This window comes from Photinus pyralis, unplaced genomic scaffold (genome assembly GCF_008802855.1).
Source record: "Photinus pyralis isolate 1611_PpyrPB1 unplaced genomic scaffold, Ppyr1.3 Ppyr1.4_LG2, whole genome shotgun sequence".
Taxonomy (NCBI): Eukaryota; Metazoa; Arthropoda; class Insecta; order Coleoptera; family Lampyridae; genus Photinus; species Photinus pyralis.
In genome coordinates this window covers 18975509-18996609 of record NW_022170403.1, presented here as the reverse complement: position 1 = coordinate 18996609, position 21101 = coordinate 18975509, and the positions used below count along the sequence as shown (strand labels likewise).

At 39.7% G+C, this 21101-nt stretch overlaps 1 protein-coding gene across 1 annotated transcript; it reads left to right on the top strand.

Moving 5' to 3' along the window:
• Positions 1-307: 307 nt before the first annotated feature.
• LOC116163293 lies at positions 308-19498 on the top strand. The gene is made up of 11 exons (XM_031477170.1): positions 308-677; positions 725-861; positions 909-1222; positions 4482-4835; positions 4883-5050; positions 8996-9207; positions 9256-9642; positions 9691-10209; positions 10260-11007; positions 11061-11450; positions 17858-19498. The coding sequence occupies exons 1-11, from the start codon at positions 559-561 to the stop codon at positions 19049-19051; spliced, it is 4542 nt and encodes a 1513-aa protein (XP_031333030.1). The 5' UTR covers positions 308-558; the 3' UTR covers positions 19052-19498.
• Positions 19499-21101: the final 1603 nt, after the last annotated feature.

Below are 21101 nucleotides of genomic sequence, written 5' to 3'. Positions count from 1 at the left end.
GTGGGAATTGATCATTCATAAAACGATTCGCTCTGCGTTTCCTTCACATTTTATTTACTCCTCCTTTGCACCGCTTTCAAATTTTCCTCTTGCTTCCTTTTTCTCAACGCCCTCACATCATATTTATTTATACTAAGCTAGAAAGAAACCCAATAATCTTTGTTATTTGGGTTTATCTGTGTTTATAAGATTCGCAAATTTTTTTCCCCCAACCTGTATATGAAAATTCAAAATATTCAGTGATTGGTGACAGTTGTGGGGGAAAAATTGATAGATTTCCTGAAGTTGGCAATACAATTTAATTTATTTTGATTTACAATAAATATTGAAGTGTAGAACTGGGTCAATTTTTCTAATTAAAAAACCAATTACCTAAATTAATAATTTACAAAAAAAACCGATCGTTGTAAGAACAAGATGGATACATTTTGGAAAATTTCTCGTATCAAGTGGAAAACCTCTTACTCCGACATTGCCAATTGAATTAAGAAAGATAAAAATGTAGTCCTGTATTTTTATAATTCTTCGTTTTTTATCGCTTACTAATTACGCAAGTAAATGATGTCGCCGCCTTTACAGAATTTGTTCGATTTAAGCTGTCTCTTAGATAATATCGATATTCAATTGTGTTGTCGTACCGAAAACGGTATAAAGCAGCTATTGGCTTTGGTTACTGGGTATGTACCTTGTTTCTCATGGGTGCACCGCTTACTTTGTGTTCTAGCGAAGGTGATATCGTTCTACATTACATTTATGGGGAATTGTCCGCCGTAGTTAAGCGGCTGACGTGGTTTAACGAGAGCGGCAAGAAAATAAAGGCAATTTGTTTCGATCCGACTTGCACTTGGCTGTTAGTAGTCGGTACGTGGATCTACAGCTTTGCTGTCCTCTGCATACGTTTGTTTTAGCGTTAGATAGTTCGTTGTATATTATACCAGCACTTAGCCTCGTCGATAAGCGGCAAAGAATCGACTGTAAATGGTCACTGACTGATTTGACTCACTTCTCGAAAGCTCCCAATGTTTCGGATTCGAAACCGTTAAGCTTAGTCTGGTGGCAAACTCTCGATTGTAATCAGAATGCGTTGGTCGGTTACGAAGATGGCGTAATTGCACTAATTAGCCTGACAGACGGTCGCTGTTTGGCTACTTGTAACATTAGCGATGCAGTTATACGATTGTACCTCTGTCAGGATAATAGTTTAGACTGTGTCTCTTTGCTGGTAAGGAGTATACTGCAAGAAATTTGTGGTACAAGCATGACATTTGGCCTTGAGACAATTGATTTGACGTGTACCAAGACCTTTGGTTTTAATTGTTTGTTTTTATAAAGATTTTCAAAATCTATCTGCTAGGTTGTCTTAATTCCCTCAAATAGTGACTTTATTTTTAGTAATCAAGGTAGCACCGTACCTGGGGCCTGGTAATAAGAGGGGCTTGCTTGGCTAACAGTACTTTTTTTCGGAGAACGTAAATCTGTTATTAGAATATCCATTACACACTAGAGGTAGAAGCCACAGTATAGTACTTACTTTCTTATTTCTTATGGACGCCCCATTGGATTTTTACGGAATTTTTATTGATTGGTATTGGCTGCCTCAGTTACTATGGATACAATAAACAAAACATCCCCATGAATCCATGGCCTACTATTTAAAAACACTAAAAAAAAAAATAAGGTTTTTATTCATTTTCATGGCTAAAAAAGTCAAATCTTGGAAATGGGTGGGGTAAACATTTTTTTTTACTATGCCATCTTTTTTTCTATCTCACATGGGTAGTAAGATACGTTAACATCCCAAAAAGTTAAACTTTGCGTTTTCACCCTGTATCTTGGAAACAAACGTAGCTAAATTGGTTCTGTTTGTGGCATTAAAAGTTTCACAAAAAAGGGTTCTCAACGAAAATAGGACACACGGTACACTAATGAAAACACCCTGTAGATTATTTTCAAATTTTTGGGATTCTCTACAGTTAAGTGTAAGTGTGTACCAATCAGGCAATCACCTACAAAAGATAGCCATATATTTTCTTAGTTAAAAGAGATACAGAAAAACGTTTATTACAAGAGAGTCTTTTTGAATAATTTTCAGTTTCCAACATAAGTTTACGGAGTCAGGTAAAAAAGTTATCGGATCTAACCGCAGTTTTTAAATAAAACACCCTGTATATTTTGATCTAAAAAGATAACATTAAATTATTCTTCAAAAATATAACATCATGGATGACATTCAAAAAAGGCTCAAGTGATTCAAAAGAATTCAAAAACAGTAAAAAATAAAAAGGATTTCAAATGATTCAAAAAACACAAACTTCAAAAAGATTTTTGAAATGTTAAAATTATTTTTTAATGTTTTGAACCTTTACAATTAATTTTTTTAGATTAGCTTTTTAGTCATGAAGTTTGGAAAGAGTCTAGGAAAGAGCCCTTAGTGCTGAACGTGGAGGCAAAACGTATCTCCCAGTAAAAAGAGAACAAATTTCCGTATAATTGTCATGCCATGTCCATATCCCCCCCCCCCGCCCCAGGACCTTAGAGCCTTAAACTTTTGCTTGAAAACTACCTTTAAAATAGTCTGTAAAATTACATTTCTTTAATTTTTTTTCAAAAATACATAGGGATTGTTTGAGTGCAAATGCAGATTAGCTTGAGGGTGAATAGCTGGTTTAGTTGGTAAGATCCGTCTCACAATTGTACTCTTAACACGTCTCCTAAGTCTACATGTGCTTGGTTCCTTACGGAGAGGTTGTACAGGGTGTTCCATTTTTGACAGTTTTATAGGGTATTTCCGTAATTGTTGGTGTTACTAAAAAAGTAGTATTAATTGGTGTAATGTGCTATTTTTGTGTGAAACTTAAAATGACAAAATCAAAATTTGAAAACGTTCACGTCGCTTAAGAGATACAGGGGAAAATAAAAAATGTCAATTGGAGAATGATCTATATTTTCTTAAGTTAAAAGAGATACAGAAAAATGTTTATTGCAAAAGTTTCTTTGTAAGGATTGTTGAATAATCATTCATTTTCGAAATAAGTATATGGGATCCGGTAAAAAAGTTGTTGGACCTAACCGCAATTTTTTTAATGGAACACCCTGTATATTTTAATTTACAAAGTCATTAAATTCTTTTTTCCAAAATATCACACACCATGGATGATATTAAAAAAAACATTCAAGTGATTCTGAAAAATTCAAAAAGATTTAAAAAAGTTTCAATTGATCATTTCAAAAAAATACAAAAAAATTGGAAAGTGGGACTTGGCGAGTGCCGATAGACCTTTCTCTCACAATCTTTCATTCCCTTCTTTTTTCCTGTGGCCCAGACCGAGCTTAATCAATTGAATCTTTCTAGATTAAAAAAAAATGAGGGAAGGTCTTATTTTTACCTGATCCCGTATACTTATTCTGAAAATGGCATATTATTTAGCAATCATTATCAAGATACTTTTGTGATTTTTTCTATATCTTGTGTAATTAATAAAGTATAGGGGCATTCTGAAATTAACAATTTTTTAATTTTCTCCTATATCTCTTATCAGCATTTGTAACGTTATGTCCATTAACCTAATTAAGTGCCCTTATTCCCGAATTGAATGCTCCTGTTTAAAAAAAAATTATTACGTCTTCTGCCAGGTTCATATGAACTACCTCAAAAAATCAAGAAAAAGAAAAGTGAACTAACTATAATTATGTGCTAATTAGGTGCTAATTAAGTGCTCTATTCCCGAAGTAAGTAGTAGTTTAAACTCCATTGCGACTGAATTGTTTTTCCACTTTTATTATTTTAACTCCGTAATAAATATGTCAAACATTGGAATTAACGTCATACTTCAAGGGTAGTTTTTGCAAAAACACTGGAGATTTTTAATATTCAAATTCTATTGTACCATGTACCCAATTGATCTTCATGTTTAAAATACTCTTTATTTTCTTATCGTATAAGCGAAGCGAAGCAGTCTCCCCGTTACTCTGCGAGCAAGCTTCGGACGCGCCGCCTAACGGTAAACCTTACGCAAGAAGAACTGCAATTCGATAGGCCCCGCTATTTCCCAATCCTCGAGCCATTTACGCCAGGTGCGTTTCACAAAACGGAACGAAACTTTTAGGGCCCAAGAGATCGTCGCAATCGCGCTCGCTTTCTGCAATACGTTTCTTGATATCGCTTGTTATCACCAGACATATTTTCGTTCATGTTCGCTATGAAGCGGTATGTAAATTTTCTTATGCTGGACAAAATACAAATTCGAAAAAATACTTTTTCAATTCTGAAGCAACCACCTGTTACAGTACACTGGATATCTACTGCGATTGCTTCCAATACAAGAATTGTGTTTCTCATGTATTGAATATTTAGGTGATTGTACGAATCGAAAAAATAAAGCGATGTCTAAAGGGTAAGGGTATACCAAATTTCGTGCTTGTAACACAATTTCCCGTTCTTTACACGTTACACCATCAATTGATTGCTTACCTTTTGACAGATTAACGGAGAAAGCGGCCAACAATGGCGTCTAATCCTCGAGCAGCATTCCACGGGCTACATTTGGCCGCCCGAAATTAATACAAGTCTAAGTGATAGTGCAACGTCCCGTCTACTATCCTTAAAACAAATAGGCGCCGAAAAGCTAGCGTTCTTCAGGCAGAGATTCGAAAATCGTTCGGGACGACGCGACAGTCAGGCGAGCGACTCGCCCAGCGAGTCATCGTCGCACTCGGACTCTCTGCACGTAGGACCAGAGTTATTGCCGCACCTATGCGACACATACTTCGCACCGCAGTATGCGAGGAATCGTTATTTATTTTCAGCATTCTATAAACCCACCTGCCTTCTAACGGTACGTTGGAATTTGACGCGTCGTGCTGTTATTTTAGTTCTTTTTAGATACACGCGGTCGATATTGAATCGGCACCGCTATACGTTCACAAATTGCCGCGTGAAACTAATTACCTACTTTTGACCAATCGACTCATTTATTCGGTGAACGAGAGCTCGAATGCGTTGTCAATTATTAGCACACAACTTTCAGAATGCCGTTTGGACGGAGATGTCGTAAGTGTTACAAATTTGATTGTTTCAGTCATGTAACGAGCGACTTTTGAGTTTGATCTATTTTTTAAATTCAGATCTAGGACGTTTACAAAAAAAAAATGCGCATGCGCTATGTTGTACTTTATCTGTCACTCAGGCTAAATGTTGTTTGTAAAATTTATACAACAATGGCAGGTACAAATTCTCCTTAAACTTAAAGGCATTAGGTTGTAGGGGTGAACGAGGATCTAATCTTTGCTGCCTAGCTGTCTAGCCAAGATACTTTAACATGGGTAGTTTTAGTTTGGCGGATAGTTTCCCAGCTTATGTTTTTAGGTTTGTCCATTGTGCTACCTTTTCATTAAAATTCTAGAGGTGGGGGGGGGTCAACTTTTTCAGAGAGGCTACCTGTTAAGTTTTCTTGGTGCCAAAATGCCCTTTGCATTTTGCGCGTCAATGCGCGGTCGAGTATTCGAGAGGCTAATTTTCAGAACAGGCGGGGCTGGTCGCTATTTTGGGAGCGATTTTCCTTGACAGCAGGTTTTCTTAGGGACAAGTGTGGAGTGGTCAAGTCCTTTTTAAACAGTATTGAAATATTATGGGGGTGAACTTTCTGTGATCTAATATTGTGAGGGTCAGTATACATTCGTTTATTTGTCTTAGTATCATAAATAAATACAATACAATCCATGCCATGCAATGAATTTCCACAGATCGGTTCCTTTAAGGATATTATGATTACGTTAAATAAGCACTAGCTGCAAATTCTTAAAGATAACTGACCAATGCTTTATACAATTCGAAAAATTAAAGTACCTTACAGATCACTAGAATCGGTGTTTTTCTTTAGATTACGAATACTGCAGCTTTCCCTTGAAAAAGGCTCCCTCCAAGAAAAATTGAAACTGGATCGCTTGGGGGGTGATACAGTTGAACTCTTTTGTGACTTGGTCTTGTACAATTGTCTCTCGTTGTATGAAAGTTTTCACGATAATGAAGCTTGTATTTACCTCGGCCGCATTAAAAACATGCGTCAAATTCTCAATTCTGCAAGGAATAACTGGAGTTGTTTGTGCATGAGAATACAAAGCCAAACTCCATACTATCCTGCAGACGCTAATTTTTCCGTTTAAGATTTGAGTTTGTTCGTGAGCAAAATGCCACTTTAAACACGATTTACGCGCTTTTTCTCCGACGTTTTATCCGCACGTTTATATACGGGTCTAAATATGACCCTACTCCAATTCAGACTCACGATTTTCGTTTGTTCATGGATTTACAAAACTTTGCTCGGAAGAGTTTATATGATTGTTGCTGCGATCTCTCTTAAAATCGCGTGATTTATATGGGCGAGAGTCAATACTAAACGGAAAGCTCGCACTCTATCGCGATCGAGCTTCAGCTGGAGCTCTATCGCTTCTCTAATTTTCTATATGTAGGCGCCCAAGTGCAAAGACGAAACGGAACCAAAGCAAATGTCGCGATCAAGCCCGCCGTAATCGCGGCAACAGCGCACGCTTTTTTAAATACGCTGTCGGGTGTTTACATACATTTTGTAACACTTTTCAGTCTTATGTACTTTCCTTCTCTTTCCCTTTCCTCCCCCTTTGGTCTTGTTTACGCGTTTGATTCATCTCTTATTCATTTTTTGTGGCCGTGCTGCTCTTTTTGTTACTCCCATTGTCGTCTTTTCCTTTTTTTTCTTTCTTTATCATTTATTTTCGCTTGATTTCCGCTACATTTTCACTTTTTCGTGTCAATCTCTTTGTCTCATCCTCTGATGTTTGTTTTTTGCTCCCTTTTTGCGTTTCTTTTTGTCTTTTATTTGTCTTTTTTCAGTCTGTTTTTTGTGTTTGTGTTTTGTTTTTTTTTCTTTTTGACCTCTATCGCATTCTTTTTCCTTGTTCATTCTTTACTCGTGGTTTTTTCTGTTCTCTCTTTGTAATACGTCTTTACTTTTACGCCTTTATGTCTATTTGTGGTCGAATTTCATTTTCATCTCTTTTTCTTCTGTCCCTCTTCGATCCTTTGCATCTGATTTTCTGATTTCACTTCGGTCCTAGAACATGTCTCTTTTTAGCGCATTTCCACAAAAATAAAAAAAATGGGCTATTGTGGTCACTTTGTCCGTCCGTCCGTCCGTCCTCTTGTTTTGCGATGCTACTAGTTCTTTATTTTAAGAGCTATTGTTCTACTTTTTTCGCTATTTGGTTCGTTATGGTGTCGAGTCTTGTACCAAGGAAGGAATTTTTTCTGTACCGCTTACAAAAAAAGTTATTGTAAAAAAAACAAAAAACCGTTTTTTACATGTTCCATAATTTTACACTTTTGCCGTTTATTAACGATCCTAGAGATCGTTTATAATTTTGTATTGCTGTCTGTCTTCTGTCTGTTGGTCTGTCCGTCTGTTTCTTTGTCTGTCTGTCTCTGTATCTGTCCGTGTGAACGATAACTTTGTTTAGAAATGTCCGATCGCTTTTACATCTCCGTTACTTATGAACTGAATTGCATGAAATTCAATATGGGCATAGCTTTAGCCATATAATACGCAATGCCAAAAGTTGAGTCGAATCGATTCAAAATTCACAGTGCCCTTTTCGCATCTCGACCATTTATAAACTGAATTGCAAACTAGCGCCATTACGGTTAAGCCATAAAAAATTTTTAAAAAGTGGAGGGTCTAACTTAGCGTTTTCAAAAGTGATTTCCGGAAGTGCGTCCATTTTGAAAATATTTTACATCGATTCGGCCTTCGGAGTAACTCCTAAATACAACTTTTTAAAAACCTACCTATTTTACTTTCCCAGAATCGTTTAACTAAAGCTCCCAAAAAAACACCCTGTATAGTGTTTCTAAAACACTATAATGGCGCCAAGATTTTTGTTTACGGCGCATTTTAGCGCATGATGAAAGGTACCATTGTAGTAAAAAAACATGTTAAAAAACGTAACTTTTGAAAACGTTAAGTTAGCCCCCCCCACTTTTTAAAATTTTTTTATGGCTTAACCGTAATGGCGCTAGCTTTAATTCAAGTGGCGCAATTGAGCTCATAACCAGATGTATCAAGTGGCACAAATACCGGTAGCAAAATGCGTTATGGGGGATTCCGTTCACTTGCCCCCCCCCCCCAAATATATTTAAGGATATCCAAAAAACAATAATGGCGCAAAGATATCTTTTTACGGCGCATTTCAGCGCATACCTGAGAGTACAATTTCGTATGAAAAGATGTTAAAAAAAAGTAACTTTTAAAAACGTTAAGTTGGCCCCCCCACTTTTTGAAAATTTGTCACGGCTTAACCGTAATGGCGCTAGCTTTAATTCAAGTGGCGCAATTGAGCGCATAACCAAATGTATCAGGTGACCTAGTTACAAGGGACAAAATACGTACGGGGGGGGCTACGTTCACTTGCCCCCCCCCCCAAATGTTTTTTCGGATTTCTAAAAACGATAATGCCGCAAGAGTTATTATCGGTGGCGCATATGAGCGCATAACGAGCGCATTCATTTCAAAATAATACGACTATGAAATCTCTCAGTGGGGGGGGGGGGCCAAGTTAACGGACCCGTGTATTTGTTAGGGTGATGATTTTTTTGGGGGTTAGCAAGAGTTTTTTGTTTCATCACGATTGTTTGTGTTGTGGTTGTGTGTTACAGTGGTGGATGGAATTGTGTTGTGAGCTCTATGGATCATAAAGGTATTTTTAATCTTTCTTTTTCTACTTTCCACCATGACTGTAGATGAATTAATTCTTGTGGCTAACTGCAGGTGACAATATCAAATTCAGTTTTTTTTTGTCGCGTTTGGTGTAGAGTTGCGTCTGCGGTTGGGATTAGAGATCTCCTCGGGGCCAAAGCATAAGTGGGCGTTGTTTTTTTTGGTCTTGCGCCTTTTGTTAGAATAGCAGTTTTAACTCTTTTTTAAAATTAGACCAAGGTATGCCCTAATGAAACTTTGTCCTTTAGGAATTCAACCCGCTTTCGTTACTCGCACAATTTCCCTTCACTAAGACGGACGAGAAAATTTTAAACATTTACAAGCTATCCGATACCAGCTTGTTTAACGAAGGAAAGTGTAAAGAAGCGCCCTCTTCCGTCGATCATCTAAAAATTCGCAAACCAAAGATCGACACCTGCGTTGTAATCACGAGCGCCGGAGTTTACAGAGTTTGCCTAAGGTAGTCCGCCCGCCTCAAAGACCTAAACTAATCCCTCGATTTTTTCAGTTGTTCGCCAATTCAACTCTTCGTTAATCTCATCGTGGAGGAGTTCAATATCGACAGGGCCGAAAAGTTGGCGATAATCTTCGGATTGAATTTACAGGAACTGCTCGAGAATTGCGGGGATCTTTTAATATCGGAAGGGGCCTATCATAGGGGGCTGATCTTGTACAAACAGGCCAAGGTTCACTTACTGAAGCGCGTACTTAAACTCGCGGTGTCCGGCGATAGTCGAGCTCTCTTGAAATTTGTCCAGCTTTGCCTGACGGCGAGCAAGGTTGATATGTCGACGGCTACCAAAATTCACATGGGGAATTTGGCCGTAATGGCTTATACTGAGCTAATTTTGAGGCATAACGGAATCGCGCGTGTTAATACAACTAAGGATTTCATGTGAGTTATTTATTTGATTGATTTTTTTTTAATGGAGTGAGTGTTTAGGAATTTTCTGCGCCTTGAAGAGTTCTATGATCAAGTACTCGCAGTAAACGTTGCGTGTCAGTCCGGCCATTGGAACATTGTAACCCTCTTAGCAAAGACGAGAGGTTTGCAACCGGAATGCGTGGCGGCGATGGCCCAAATACTGCAGTCCACGAACAAAGTGGAAGTTAACAATCACGATTTTCTAATGGCGCTCTCGGAACCAAGTCTAACTCAGAGTTTATTAATCTATACGGCGTGTAGTCGTAAACTCTTCTGTTTCGTCAAGTGTAACGCGCACAAGTTTCCCGTTGATATTTTACAACGATTGGTGATTCAATTGGATCCGAGTCAATCGGTTGCTTATCCGGTTGTAAGGCGTTTATTCCAAAAGAGGAAGTTCTCGACTAGTGTAGATTCCTCGGTTGAGACAAATGAATTTGAAGCGTTTAATAATAACAATGTGCACGTGAAGGAGTTTATTGAGACTTTTATTTGGGTGTTGATCGAGTTGGTTTCACGCACTGACCATGATGAACAGTAAGTATTTTTAATTGCCTAAGTTCGCCAAATGACAGTCTCCTTTCAAGGTATAATATTGAGTTATTAAAGAATGTTGGAGTTCCTAATTGCACGATGCAAGCCGCTTATATTAATAAATTACCAAAATTAGAACCACTTAGCTGCGGATACGAGCATGCGGCTGTTATCCGTAATGGTGCCTTATTTACTATGGGTGTTGCAAACTCGGGTTGCCTAGGCGTGGGACCTGTTTTGTTGCAAAGTAGCCCGCCGAAACTAGTCAACACGCTAGCCGAGTTGAAAGTTAAGGTGCTCAGTGTAAGCTGCGGCCGGAAGCACTGTCTGGCCTTAACGGATTGCGGGGTGTACGCTTGGGGCTCCAACTCCTATGGTCAGTTGGGCGTTGGCCCGCTCACTTGTGAGTCTCCCTATCCCCAGATGGTCGGCGAGCTACACGCGAATGCGATAGTCAAAGTGGCCGCAGGCCAGTACCACAGCATGGCTCTGACCGCACACGGCACTGTTTACACTTGGGGTTGGGGAATACACGGTCAGTTGGGACATGGATGTTCCGCTAACGAGCACTACCCCAAGTTGGTGAAGTTCAACTGTCCGATAGTTCAGATAGCAGCGGGTCATGCCCATAGCCTTATCTTAACCGCCGATGGAAAACTGTACGGTTTCGGCTCCAACGCATTCGGTCAGTTGGAGAACAGTAACATTACCGGCAGTAAAACAACAGTTCCAACTTGGATTACGGTGCTGCCGGATATTTACACGCCCATCAAGAGAATTGCTGCCGCCTATTTTCACAACGTGAGCATATTCGAATTCGTATTCGAATTTCTCTAAAAAAAAAACTATTTCAGATTGCGGTACGTACAGACGAGGGAGTTTACACGTGGGGCGCTAGCCCGCAAGAAGTGCGCTTGTATCAGTCAAAGTACAGCCAGAAACAGAACATCGTCGGTACAAAATCGCACGAACCGTGGAAGAGCAGCTTGAACGTTTTCAGCGGAAACGAGAAGGAGCCCGTTGAGCAGGTCGCCGTCGGATTTAGACATTCGGCCGTCTTGCAAGGCGGAAAGATATTTCTGTGCAAAAACATGGAGGACGAAATGAGTCCGCCGAAACTGAACAATCGTGATTTGGGTATACTAAGTCAACGGTTCTTGCACGTTTCGTGCGGGCTTGATTTCACCATCGCCATGGATCATAGTGGAAAACTTCTGGCTTGGGGGAATAATGCCATGGCTCAGGTAGGAATTTTTCTCTATCAGCTTCTAACATGAAATTTATTTACGAAAGATTTTTAAAGCATTTAATAGTTCAATTTCAACTCACTTAAAATGGTACGCGATGGTTCGCGAAAAGGAATTTATAATAAATCTTTAACGGTAGAAAAATTCACGCACAAACAAACAGTGTACGTGATCCCTTGCTAATTAGCCTTCGAATATACTTTTTAACGCACCTGAATAGTACGTTTTAATTCGCGAACTCAAACAACACGAATTTTTTAACGAATAGTAAACCTGCATTTTTGTCACGTGCTCGGCTTTAAACAGAACCGAGCGACGTAACCGCACTCGCTTGCCGCTATACGTTTCTTATTATCGTCAGACATACATTCGTTCACGTTCGCTATGAAGCGGTACATGTGTAAATTTTCCCATGCTGAACAAAATACAAATTAAAAAAAAAATACACTAGGCTTCTTTGATAAGTCATCTCCAGTAAGTCTAAGCATTTGAGACTCAGGTAAGCACCTGAATGCTATGGTTCAGTATTTTTATGACTGCCAGGGCTCCTTCGACGCTCGCTAGGTCGTTTCCAGAGCATTGTAAGTTTATTATAGAGCCTTCTAGGTCTTGAGAATCTGGTAAGCACCCCAAGGGTTCGGTTACGCAATTTTCATAATTGCCTAGGCGTCTTGGACAGGTTGCTACGTTGTTTCCAGAGCGTCGTAGGTTCATTCTACGGTCTTCTAGGCATTTGAGACCATGATAAGCGCCTGAAGGCTAGGCTTCCGTATTTTCATAGCTGCCTAGGCTTGTTTGACTGCTTGTTATGTCCTTGCTAAGGCGTTGTAAGGGTATTATACAGCCTTCTAGGTATTTGAGAATCTGGTAAGCACCCTGAGGGGATTGGTTACGCAATTTTGTTCAGAGCCCCAGTGCCATGTAATTGGAATTTTTATTCTGTATGGTTTCTGGTTAAATAAATAAATAAATAAAATAAATAAATAAATTTTTATAACTGCCTAGGCTTCTTGGACAGGTTGCTACGTTGTTTCCAGAATGTTGTAGGTTCATTCTATAGCTTTCTAGGCATTTGAGACCCTGGTAAGTGCTTGAAGGCTAGGCTTCCGTATTTTCATAGCTGCCTAGGCTTGTTTGACTGCTTGCTATGTCCTTGCTGAGCGTTGTTAGTGTATTATAGAGCCTTCTAGGTATTTGAGAATCTGGTAAGCACCCCAAGGGGATTGGTTACGCAATTTTTATAACTGCCTAGGTTCTTGGACAGGTTGCTACGTTGTTTCTAGAACGCTGTAAGTTAATTCTACTGCCCTCTAGGCATTTGAGACCCTGGTAAGCACCTGAAGGCTAGGCTTCCGTATTTTCATAGCTGCCTAGGCTTGTTTGACTGCTTGTTATGTCCTTGCTAAGGCGTTGTAAGGGTATTATACAGCCTTCTAGGTATTTGAGAATCTGGTAAGCACCCTGAGGGGATTGGTTACGCAATTTTTATAACTGCCTAGGCTTCTTGGACAGGTTGCTACGTTGTTTCCAGAATGTTGTAGGTTCATTCTATAGCTTTCTAGGCATTTGAGACCCTGGTAAGTGCCTGAAGGCTAGGCTTCCGTATTTTCATAGCTGCCTAGGCTTGTTTGACTGCTTGCTATGGCCTTGCTAGAGCGTTGTTAGTGTATTATAGAGCCTTCTAGGTATTTGAGAATCTGGTAAGCACCCCAAGGGGATTGGTTACGCAATTTTTATAACTGCCTAGGTTCTTGGACAGGTTGCTACGTTGTTTCTAGAACGCTGTAAGTTAATTCTACTGCCCTCTAGGCATTTGAGACCCTGGTAAGCACCTGAAGGCTAGGCTTCCGTATTTTCATAGCTGCCTAGGCTTGTTTGACTGCTTGCTATGTCCTTGCTAGAGCGTTGAAAGTTTATTATAGAGCCTTCTAGGTACTTGAGAATCTGGTAAGCACCCCAAGGGTTTGGTTACGCAATTTTTATAACTGACTAGGCTTCTTGGACAGGTTGCTACGCTGTTTCCAGAGCGTTGTAGGTTCATTCTACAGCCTTCTAGGCATTTGAGACCCTGGTAAGCACCTGAAGGCTAGGCTTCCGTATTTTTATAGCTGCCTAGGCGTGTTTGGCTGCTTGCTATGTCCTTGCTAAAGCGTTGTAAGTTTATTATAGAGCCTTCTAGGTGGTTGTGGCTCTGGTAAGCACCCAAAGGCGGTGGTTCCGTATTTTCATAGCTACCTAGGCTCCTTCGACAGTTTGCTAAGTCGTTTCTAGAGCGTTGTAAGTTTATTCTAGGCATTTGAGATTCTGGTAAGCACCTGAAGGCTATTGTTCAGTATTTTCATAACTGCCTAGGTTTCTTTGACCGCTTACAAGGTCGCTTTTAGAGTGTCGTAAGTTCATTTTAGAGCCTTCTAGGCACTTAAGACTCCGGTGAGTACCTGAAGGCTATTGTTCAGTATTTTCATAACTGCCTAGGCTTTTTTGACAGCTTAGTAGGTCGGTTTTAGAGCATTCTAAGTTCATTCTAGAACCTCCTAAGCAGTTGACACTGGTAAGCTCTCGACGACTATTTCATAACTGCATAGGCTCCTTTGACGGCCTTCTTTGGTTTTTGATGCTATGATTCCATATTTTTGTAACAGCCTTGGGACCGTTTACATTTTTCTAGGTCGTTCCCAGTGCATTCTAAGGTTGTTATAAAATCTTCTAGGCGTTTGAGGCTCTGATACGCACCCGAAAGCTATGGTTCTGTAGTTTTATAACTGCCTAGGCTTGTTTTACAGCTGACTAGGTCATTGCCGGAGCATTGGAAGTTTATTATAGAGCCTTCCAGGCATTTGAGACCTGATGAGCACCCGAAGACTGTGGTTCCGTATTTTCGTAACTGCCTATGCTCCTTTCACAGCTTGCTAAGTCGTTGCCAGTGTATTGTAAGTTTATTATAGAACCTTCTAGGTATTTGAAAACTGGTAAGCACCTCAAGTGTTTGGTTGCGCAATTTTTATAACTGCCTAGGCTTCTTGGACAGGTTGTTTCCAGAGCGTTGTAAGTTCATTCTACAGCCTTCTAGACATTTGAGACCCTAGGAAGCACCTGAAGGCTGACTTCCATATTTTTATAGCTGCCTAGGCTTGTTTGACTGCTTGCTATGCCCTTGCTAGAGCGTTGTAAGTTTATTATAGAGCGTTCGAGGCGTTTGAGGCTCTGGTAAGCACCCAAAGGCGGTGAGTCCGTATTTTCATAGCTTCTTTGACAGTTTGCTAGGTCGTTTCCAGAGCGTTGTAAGTTCATTCTAGGCATTTGAGATTGTGGTAAGCACCTGAATGCTATTGTTCAGTATTTTCATAACTGCCTAGGCTTCTTTGACAGCTTACTAGGTCGTTTTTAGAAGCATTGTAAGTTCATTCTAGAACCTTCTAGGCAGTTGAGACTCTGGTAAGCTCCCGAAGACTATTTCATAGCTGCATAGGCTCCTTTGACAGCCTTCTATGGTCTTTGAGGCTATGATTCCATATTTTTGTAACCGCCTTGGGACCGTTTACAGTTTGCTAGGTCGTTCCCAGTGCATTCTAAGGTTGTTATAAAGTCTTCTAGGCGTTTGAGGCTTTGATACGCACCCAAAAGCTATGGTTCTGTAGTTTTATAACTGCCTAGGCTTGTTTTACGGCTGACTAGGTCATTGCCGGAGCATTGTAAGTTTATTATAGTGTCTTCTAGGCGTTTGAGACTCTGGTAAGCACCCGAAGATTACGGTTCGGTGTTCTCATAATAGCCTAGGTTTCTTCGATAGCTTGATAGTGCCCTTCCAGAGCGTTCTAGGTTCATTACAGAGCTTTCCGGGAATTTCAGACTCTGGTAAACAACCAAAGACTATGCGTCCATGTTTTCATAACTTTCTAGACCTCTTCGACAGCTTGCTTGGTCGTTTCCAGAGCATTGTAAGGTCATTCTAGAACATGCAATGCATTTGAGACTCTAGTGACTACGCAAAGGCTATGGTTCTGTATTTTCGGAACTGCCTAGGTTCCTTTTACAGCTTGCTAAGGTCGTTGCCAGAGCATTGTAAGTTTATTATAGTGCCTTCTAGGCGTTTGAGACTCTGGTAAGCACCCGAAGATTATGGTTCGGTGTTTTCATAATAGCCTAGGTTTCTTCGATAGTTTGATAGTGCCCTTCCAGAGCGTTCTAGGTTCATTATAGAGCTTTCCGTCAATTTCAGACTCTGGTAAGCACCCAAAGACTATGGCTCCATGTTTTCATAACTTCCTAGACCTCTTCGACAGCTTGCTTGGTCGTTTCCAGAGCATTGTAAGGTCATTCTGGAACATGCAATGCATTTGAGACTCTAGTGCCTACCCAAAGGCTATGGTTCTGTATTTTCGGAACTGCCTAGGCTCCTTTTACAGCTTGCTAGGTCATTGCCAGAGCATTGTAAGTTTATTATAGTGTCTTCTAGGCGTTTGAGACTCTGGTAAGCACCCGAAGGCTATGGTTACTTATTTCCATGACTGCCTATGTTTCTTCGATAGCTTGATAGTGCTCTTCCAGAGCGTGCTAGGTTCATTATAGAGCTTTCCGGGAATTTCAGACTTTGGTAAGCACCCAAAGACGATGGGTCCATGTTTTCATAACTTCCTAGACCTGTTCGACAGCTTGCTTGGTCGTTTCCAGAGCATTGTAAGGTCATTCTAGAACATGCAATGCATTTGAGACTCTAGTGACTACCCAAAGGCTATGGTTCTGTATTTTCGGAACTGCCTAGGCTCCTTTTACAGCTGGCTAGGTCGTTGCCAGAGTATTGTAAGTTTATTATGGTGCCTTCTAGGCGTTTGAGGCTCTGATAAGCACCCGAAGGCTATGGTTCCTTATTTTTATAACGGCCTAGGCGTCTTCGACAGCTTACTAGGTTGTTTCCAAATTGTTGTAAGTCCATTCTAGAGCCTTCTAGGCGTTTGACACTCTGATAAGCACGCTGAGACTATGGTTCCGTGTTTTCATAACTGTTTCTTTGATAGCTTGCTAGGGCCCTTCCAGAGATTACGATAGGAGGGCCGCAAATTCGAGCCCTTTGTACTACCGCTCTAACTAGGGTCGTTCGACCCCTCAACGTCACTCAATCCACCCCCCACTTGATAAGAACGCAGTGCATGTGCTTGTTTAGTGTACAGTGCTTAGAAAGTATGCCCACGGGTAAGATCATTATAGACCTTTCTGGGCATTTGAGGCTCTGGTAAGATCTGAAGGCTATTGTTCTGTGTATTTATAACTGGTAATTCCAGCGCCTTTTACACTCGAAGGCTACGGTATGTCTCTAACTGCATTCCATAGTCTTACGAGTGCTTTCCAGAGCCTTGAAACACTGTGAATTCGATAAAATGTTCAGGCAACGCTGTATAGAGATCTGGAAAGCCCCTTTTCAAATATTCCTGAAAATCGGAGACTTTTCAAGGGAACCTGTACTTCACCTCGGGTAATAAGGGGCAAAGGGGAGATACGGTTTTGTAGAGCTCTAGGAACTGTCTATCAATTCTGCAAAAACGATCCGGAAAGTCGTAGGCAGCTTCGACAGTTTTCTAAATGCTTTCCAGGGCATTGTGTTAATTCTAGAGCCTTCTAGGGATTCTGGTAAGTAAGAATATAAAGGTTATCGAAACCCTTTAAGCGTTTTCTAGTGTTTCCCATGATTTTATAATACTTTGTCAAGTCGTTGCTGCATCTGTCCTACTTGTTTAACCTCTCTCTACATATGTGGGAGTCTTTTCCAGAACATTTCACCCTCTTCTCTGAGTTTCCTTGGTTCTTTCCAATGATACACGTGCTTAAAAAGATCTGAAAATCCTCTTGAAAAATGTCTTAATACCTATTCTTCAAACTGTTCAGATTACTTTCTTGAGCCTTTTGAAGGCACTGCACGAACTTCTATTTTCTATAGCAGTACATAAGGGAACGTCTGTACGTGACCGTTACATGGCGCCCGAGGCAATGCAGACGTTTGTGCCAATGTCACGTGGCGCGTTATTTGCGCTTTAGGATAGGTCACTAGAAGTGTCTTCCCGATTAATTTCAAAGGCCTCTCCCCATCACTTCCTGTACGACTTCATTTAGATACTTTCTTGGGAATTTAACGTAGAATAATTTGGTATGTCATAAATCACACTAATTTTTTTGAACAAGTAGCTCTAGAGTATCTAGATGCCACTAATCCATAGGGATGGCTTATGTTAGTGTACCATCGCCCAACCATACTGATTGGTTGCATCCAAATATTCTTTCAATTTTAATAAGGTCGATTATCACCCCATTTACTAGAGAAATCCAATGAAAATAGTTTGTTGGTTGAATTAATTAAATTATTGAGGGGAGGTTCTTTATAAGGAGACATTCTTATCTGCTCATTTTTCTAGACATTACTTGGAAAATCTCAAGACGAAGAATATAAGCACAAAGACGGTAAAGTGGTCATATTTAAAAACACAAAGCGTGCAATTAAAATTCCACACACCGTCCAAAACGGGACCGATTTATTCCCAATCGAAATTCCCGGACTACCTTCAATGGCGATTACTTACAGCCCATCCGATGGCGACTCGTATCACAACAGAGACCTTTTACCTTCTTCGATACTTTGCGTCGAAAATAATTCCGAGTCTCGTACCGACAAGGTGAAAATTAACGGATCATCTGCTTTAGAGCAAATCAAGCAAACTGCCTCGTACACTTTCGGCCAAAAAACTCTTCACTACGTCCTGGAGAGCTACGCGGGATATTACGATACGGAAGGCGTTCTGTCCAAGTGCCTGAAAGTAAACAATCTGCAAGCGGCGAGCAAGATAGCGATGTTAGAGGAGCACTACAGCGACAGTTTGGGCTTTCAACTTCAGGCGTTTAGAGAATACATCAATCGGCAGAAGTACGACTTTTCGATGCACAGTTGTAAGCTGGACGCCGACATTTACGAGGTCTTTGCGCACGAGAAAACCAACTACTTAAGCAGTAGTTCGTCGCTGGACAGCATACAGCAGTGGAGCGACGACTACGAAGATCAAGGCGGTTGTGAGAGTCCCTGCAGTATATCCGAATCAGGCGACATGCGCCAGACGATGTCGCAGTACGTGCAATCGGTGAAGGCCGACAGCTCACCGATATCCACCGTTTCTAAGCTGATTTCGGACAATCCCTACAGGAATATGAAGAACAAAATGATGGACGACGATGAGTTGCTGTTACAAATTAAAGACCCGAGCGCGCGTGAGATCACCGAGCTCGGGGCGCGTCTCGTCGAGTTTTACATTAAGCAAACCTACTGCTCCGAGAACCACATTTTAATGCAGAATATTCTGTTGAAGGTTGTCGAATTTTGGTTATCTAATAATCTACCTGTGCCTATCTTAGAACATATACTATTGAAAAATATGGATAAGTATTTCTACCCGCTTTCTATTTTGTTATTTTGCAAAAATTACAATGATAATTTAGGCGACGTGATCATTAAGGACGACGTAATAAAACAGAAACCTTCCGGTTTCCTAAAGGAGTTTTCTACAAAGTTTTGCTTACAGTTGTGCTCTATGGTTTTGGAAAATGTGAATAAGGCCTAAGGTTGGGAGCAACGCGTACTTATTTCTAGTCTTTTAGATCTCATAGTTGTGATATTTACGTAGGCTTTTTAAACATGTTTGTTTAGTCTTCCTTGTTTTATTTTGCTGTACAGTGATGTAGGTTGTTACAAAGTTGTGATAGTGTTTAGAAAACTTCGTACTCATTCCAGGCCCCCCAAATTCTTTTAATAGTGTAGTGCCAAAAAAAAATTAATTGTATGTCTACTTGGAGCAGCTTTTATGTTTACCTTTAGAATAGTACTGTACTACTTGTATTTCCAGTAGGTCTTACTCTCTCAAAGATATTAACGTTGAGTCATATTTTTAATTTGTCAATTGTTATCATTATAGTACATTTGTATTTAAATAACTTACGCAGCTGAATTATATTCCTCTTGCAAATATAAATTTTATTCTTTTGTTTTTTTTTGCGATGTTAATTGTTTCTTTTAAATAAACGACAATCACCTTATTCATTCCTGTCTAGAAAGCCCCCTTGTGATTTTTAGATGCGTCCAATCGTACCCAAGCATTGAAAATTTTCCCATTTCAGCGATTTTGATGTTAAATACAGAAATTTGTTGATGCCAGGAGTGTGATCAGTACTAGGATGATCAAGACACCTATGGGAAATTACCATTCGCAAAAAATATTCACGTTTAAATTAATAATAATAATAATATATTTATTTTTCGGTTATATAGCAGAATCCAAAAAAAAATTCGTACATAATGAGACTAAGAAAAATAAATATTGCCAAAATTTATGGTTAATATCAATCATTTACTTCAAGGAGATTGGGTGTCCCTGAAGAATTAAATTGCAAAAAAGCCCTCTTTTGAACATAACCTTAGCTCAATATTTAAAATTTTCTACAAATAAAATACCAAATCGTATAGCGCAACAATGTCAATTACTGGAAGCGCAGTTTAATTTCCGTGGGATTCTGCGTTCCAAATGCCGATAATTGTTTATTGAAGCGTGGCGTGCCCCAAGGTTTCTTTTAAATGTACTGTTACACTGTACAGGTGCCTTTATATTGTTTTATTAGGTATTTATGGATGTATTCACGTGGAAGTATATTATCGGTGTGATGTTGCCCTGTATAACTCGACGCGTTTTTTCCATGGAGGAAGTACGTCATACAGTTCCGATTCTGTAACATGTTGCTTCCTACCCAACAAACACATGAGCAACGTCTGACTTATGCTTAACTGATTGGCGGTAAGGTTGTGACAACAATTTACTGCATCGGGCCTATTGTGGTTAAGCATCTTATTTTTTCCTGCTATTCATACATGGTTTTTAACATTAATTGAATCGGTTGTTTTCGAGATATACGATTTCACAAAGCGCAAATTGTTTGTTTATATTACTTCACTGAATAGCGTTACTATAATAATCATAATATAGAGAGTAGTGATTATGTTCTCGTTCAATAGCAGTTTGAAGTTTTTTTTTAATGTAAAAATCTTAGTAATGCAATAAATGATATGTTCTATTTTGTTTAAGCATTTTATTTGAAATTAATCATTGGTTATAGTTTAAGGATAAAATCTACTGGCTCTGTATGTATGTATTGGCGCATAACGCGTCAGATAGACTTTTGATGTTTTTTATGCACATGCTATTTATCATTTTACGAGTTTTGTTGAAATTGATTGCACCTTTTCCATGTTCATTTATAATGCCCTTGTGTTTTGTAGCATTTATCGATTCTCTGATTTTTATTCTACGATTTGAGACATATTCGATTTGCGTATTTTTCTCAAGCATTTTGCGGTCAGGGTTGATTTATTTCTTGCATTTGTGTGTTATGCCAAGTTTTTTTGTTGCTCTCGTTCTTTTTTCCCTGGTTTTTCGGTGTAGATGTGCTCCTCGGAACCTAGCCTCGTGGTAATATATTTTATTTCATAATTCTTCGGACGCGTTTTATTCAATTCCCTTCCCAAGTGTGTCTTAGGTCTCACGTCCCAACACTTAACAAGAACAGTCAGAGTAGGCATAACACAACGTAGGGGCTCTATATGTACCACTCAGTCCTAGCCGA

Coding starts and splice junctions, on each gene's coding strand:
- LOC116163293 (XM_031477170.1), top strand. CDS start 559: ATGATGTCGCCGCCTTTACAGAATTTGTTCGATTTAAGCTGTCTCTTA. Junction 10,210..10,259: donor CGCACTGACCATGATGAACA/GTAAGTATTTTT, acceptor TCTCCTTTCAAG/GTATAATATTGAGTTATTAA. Junction 11,451..17,857: donor GGAATAATGCCATGGCTCAG/GTAGGAATTTTT, acceptor TCATTTTTCTAG/ACATTACTTGGAAAATCTCA.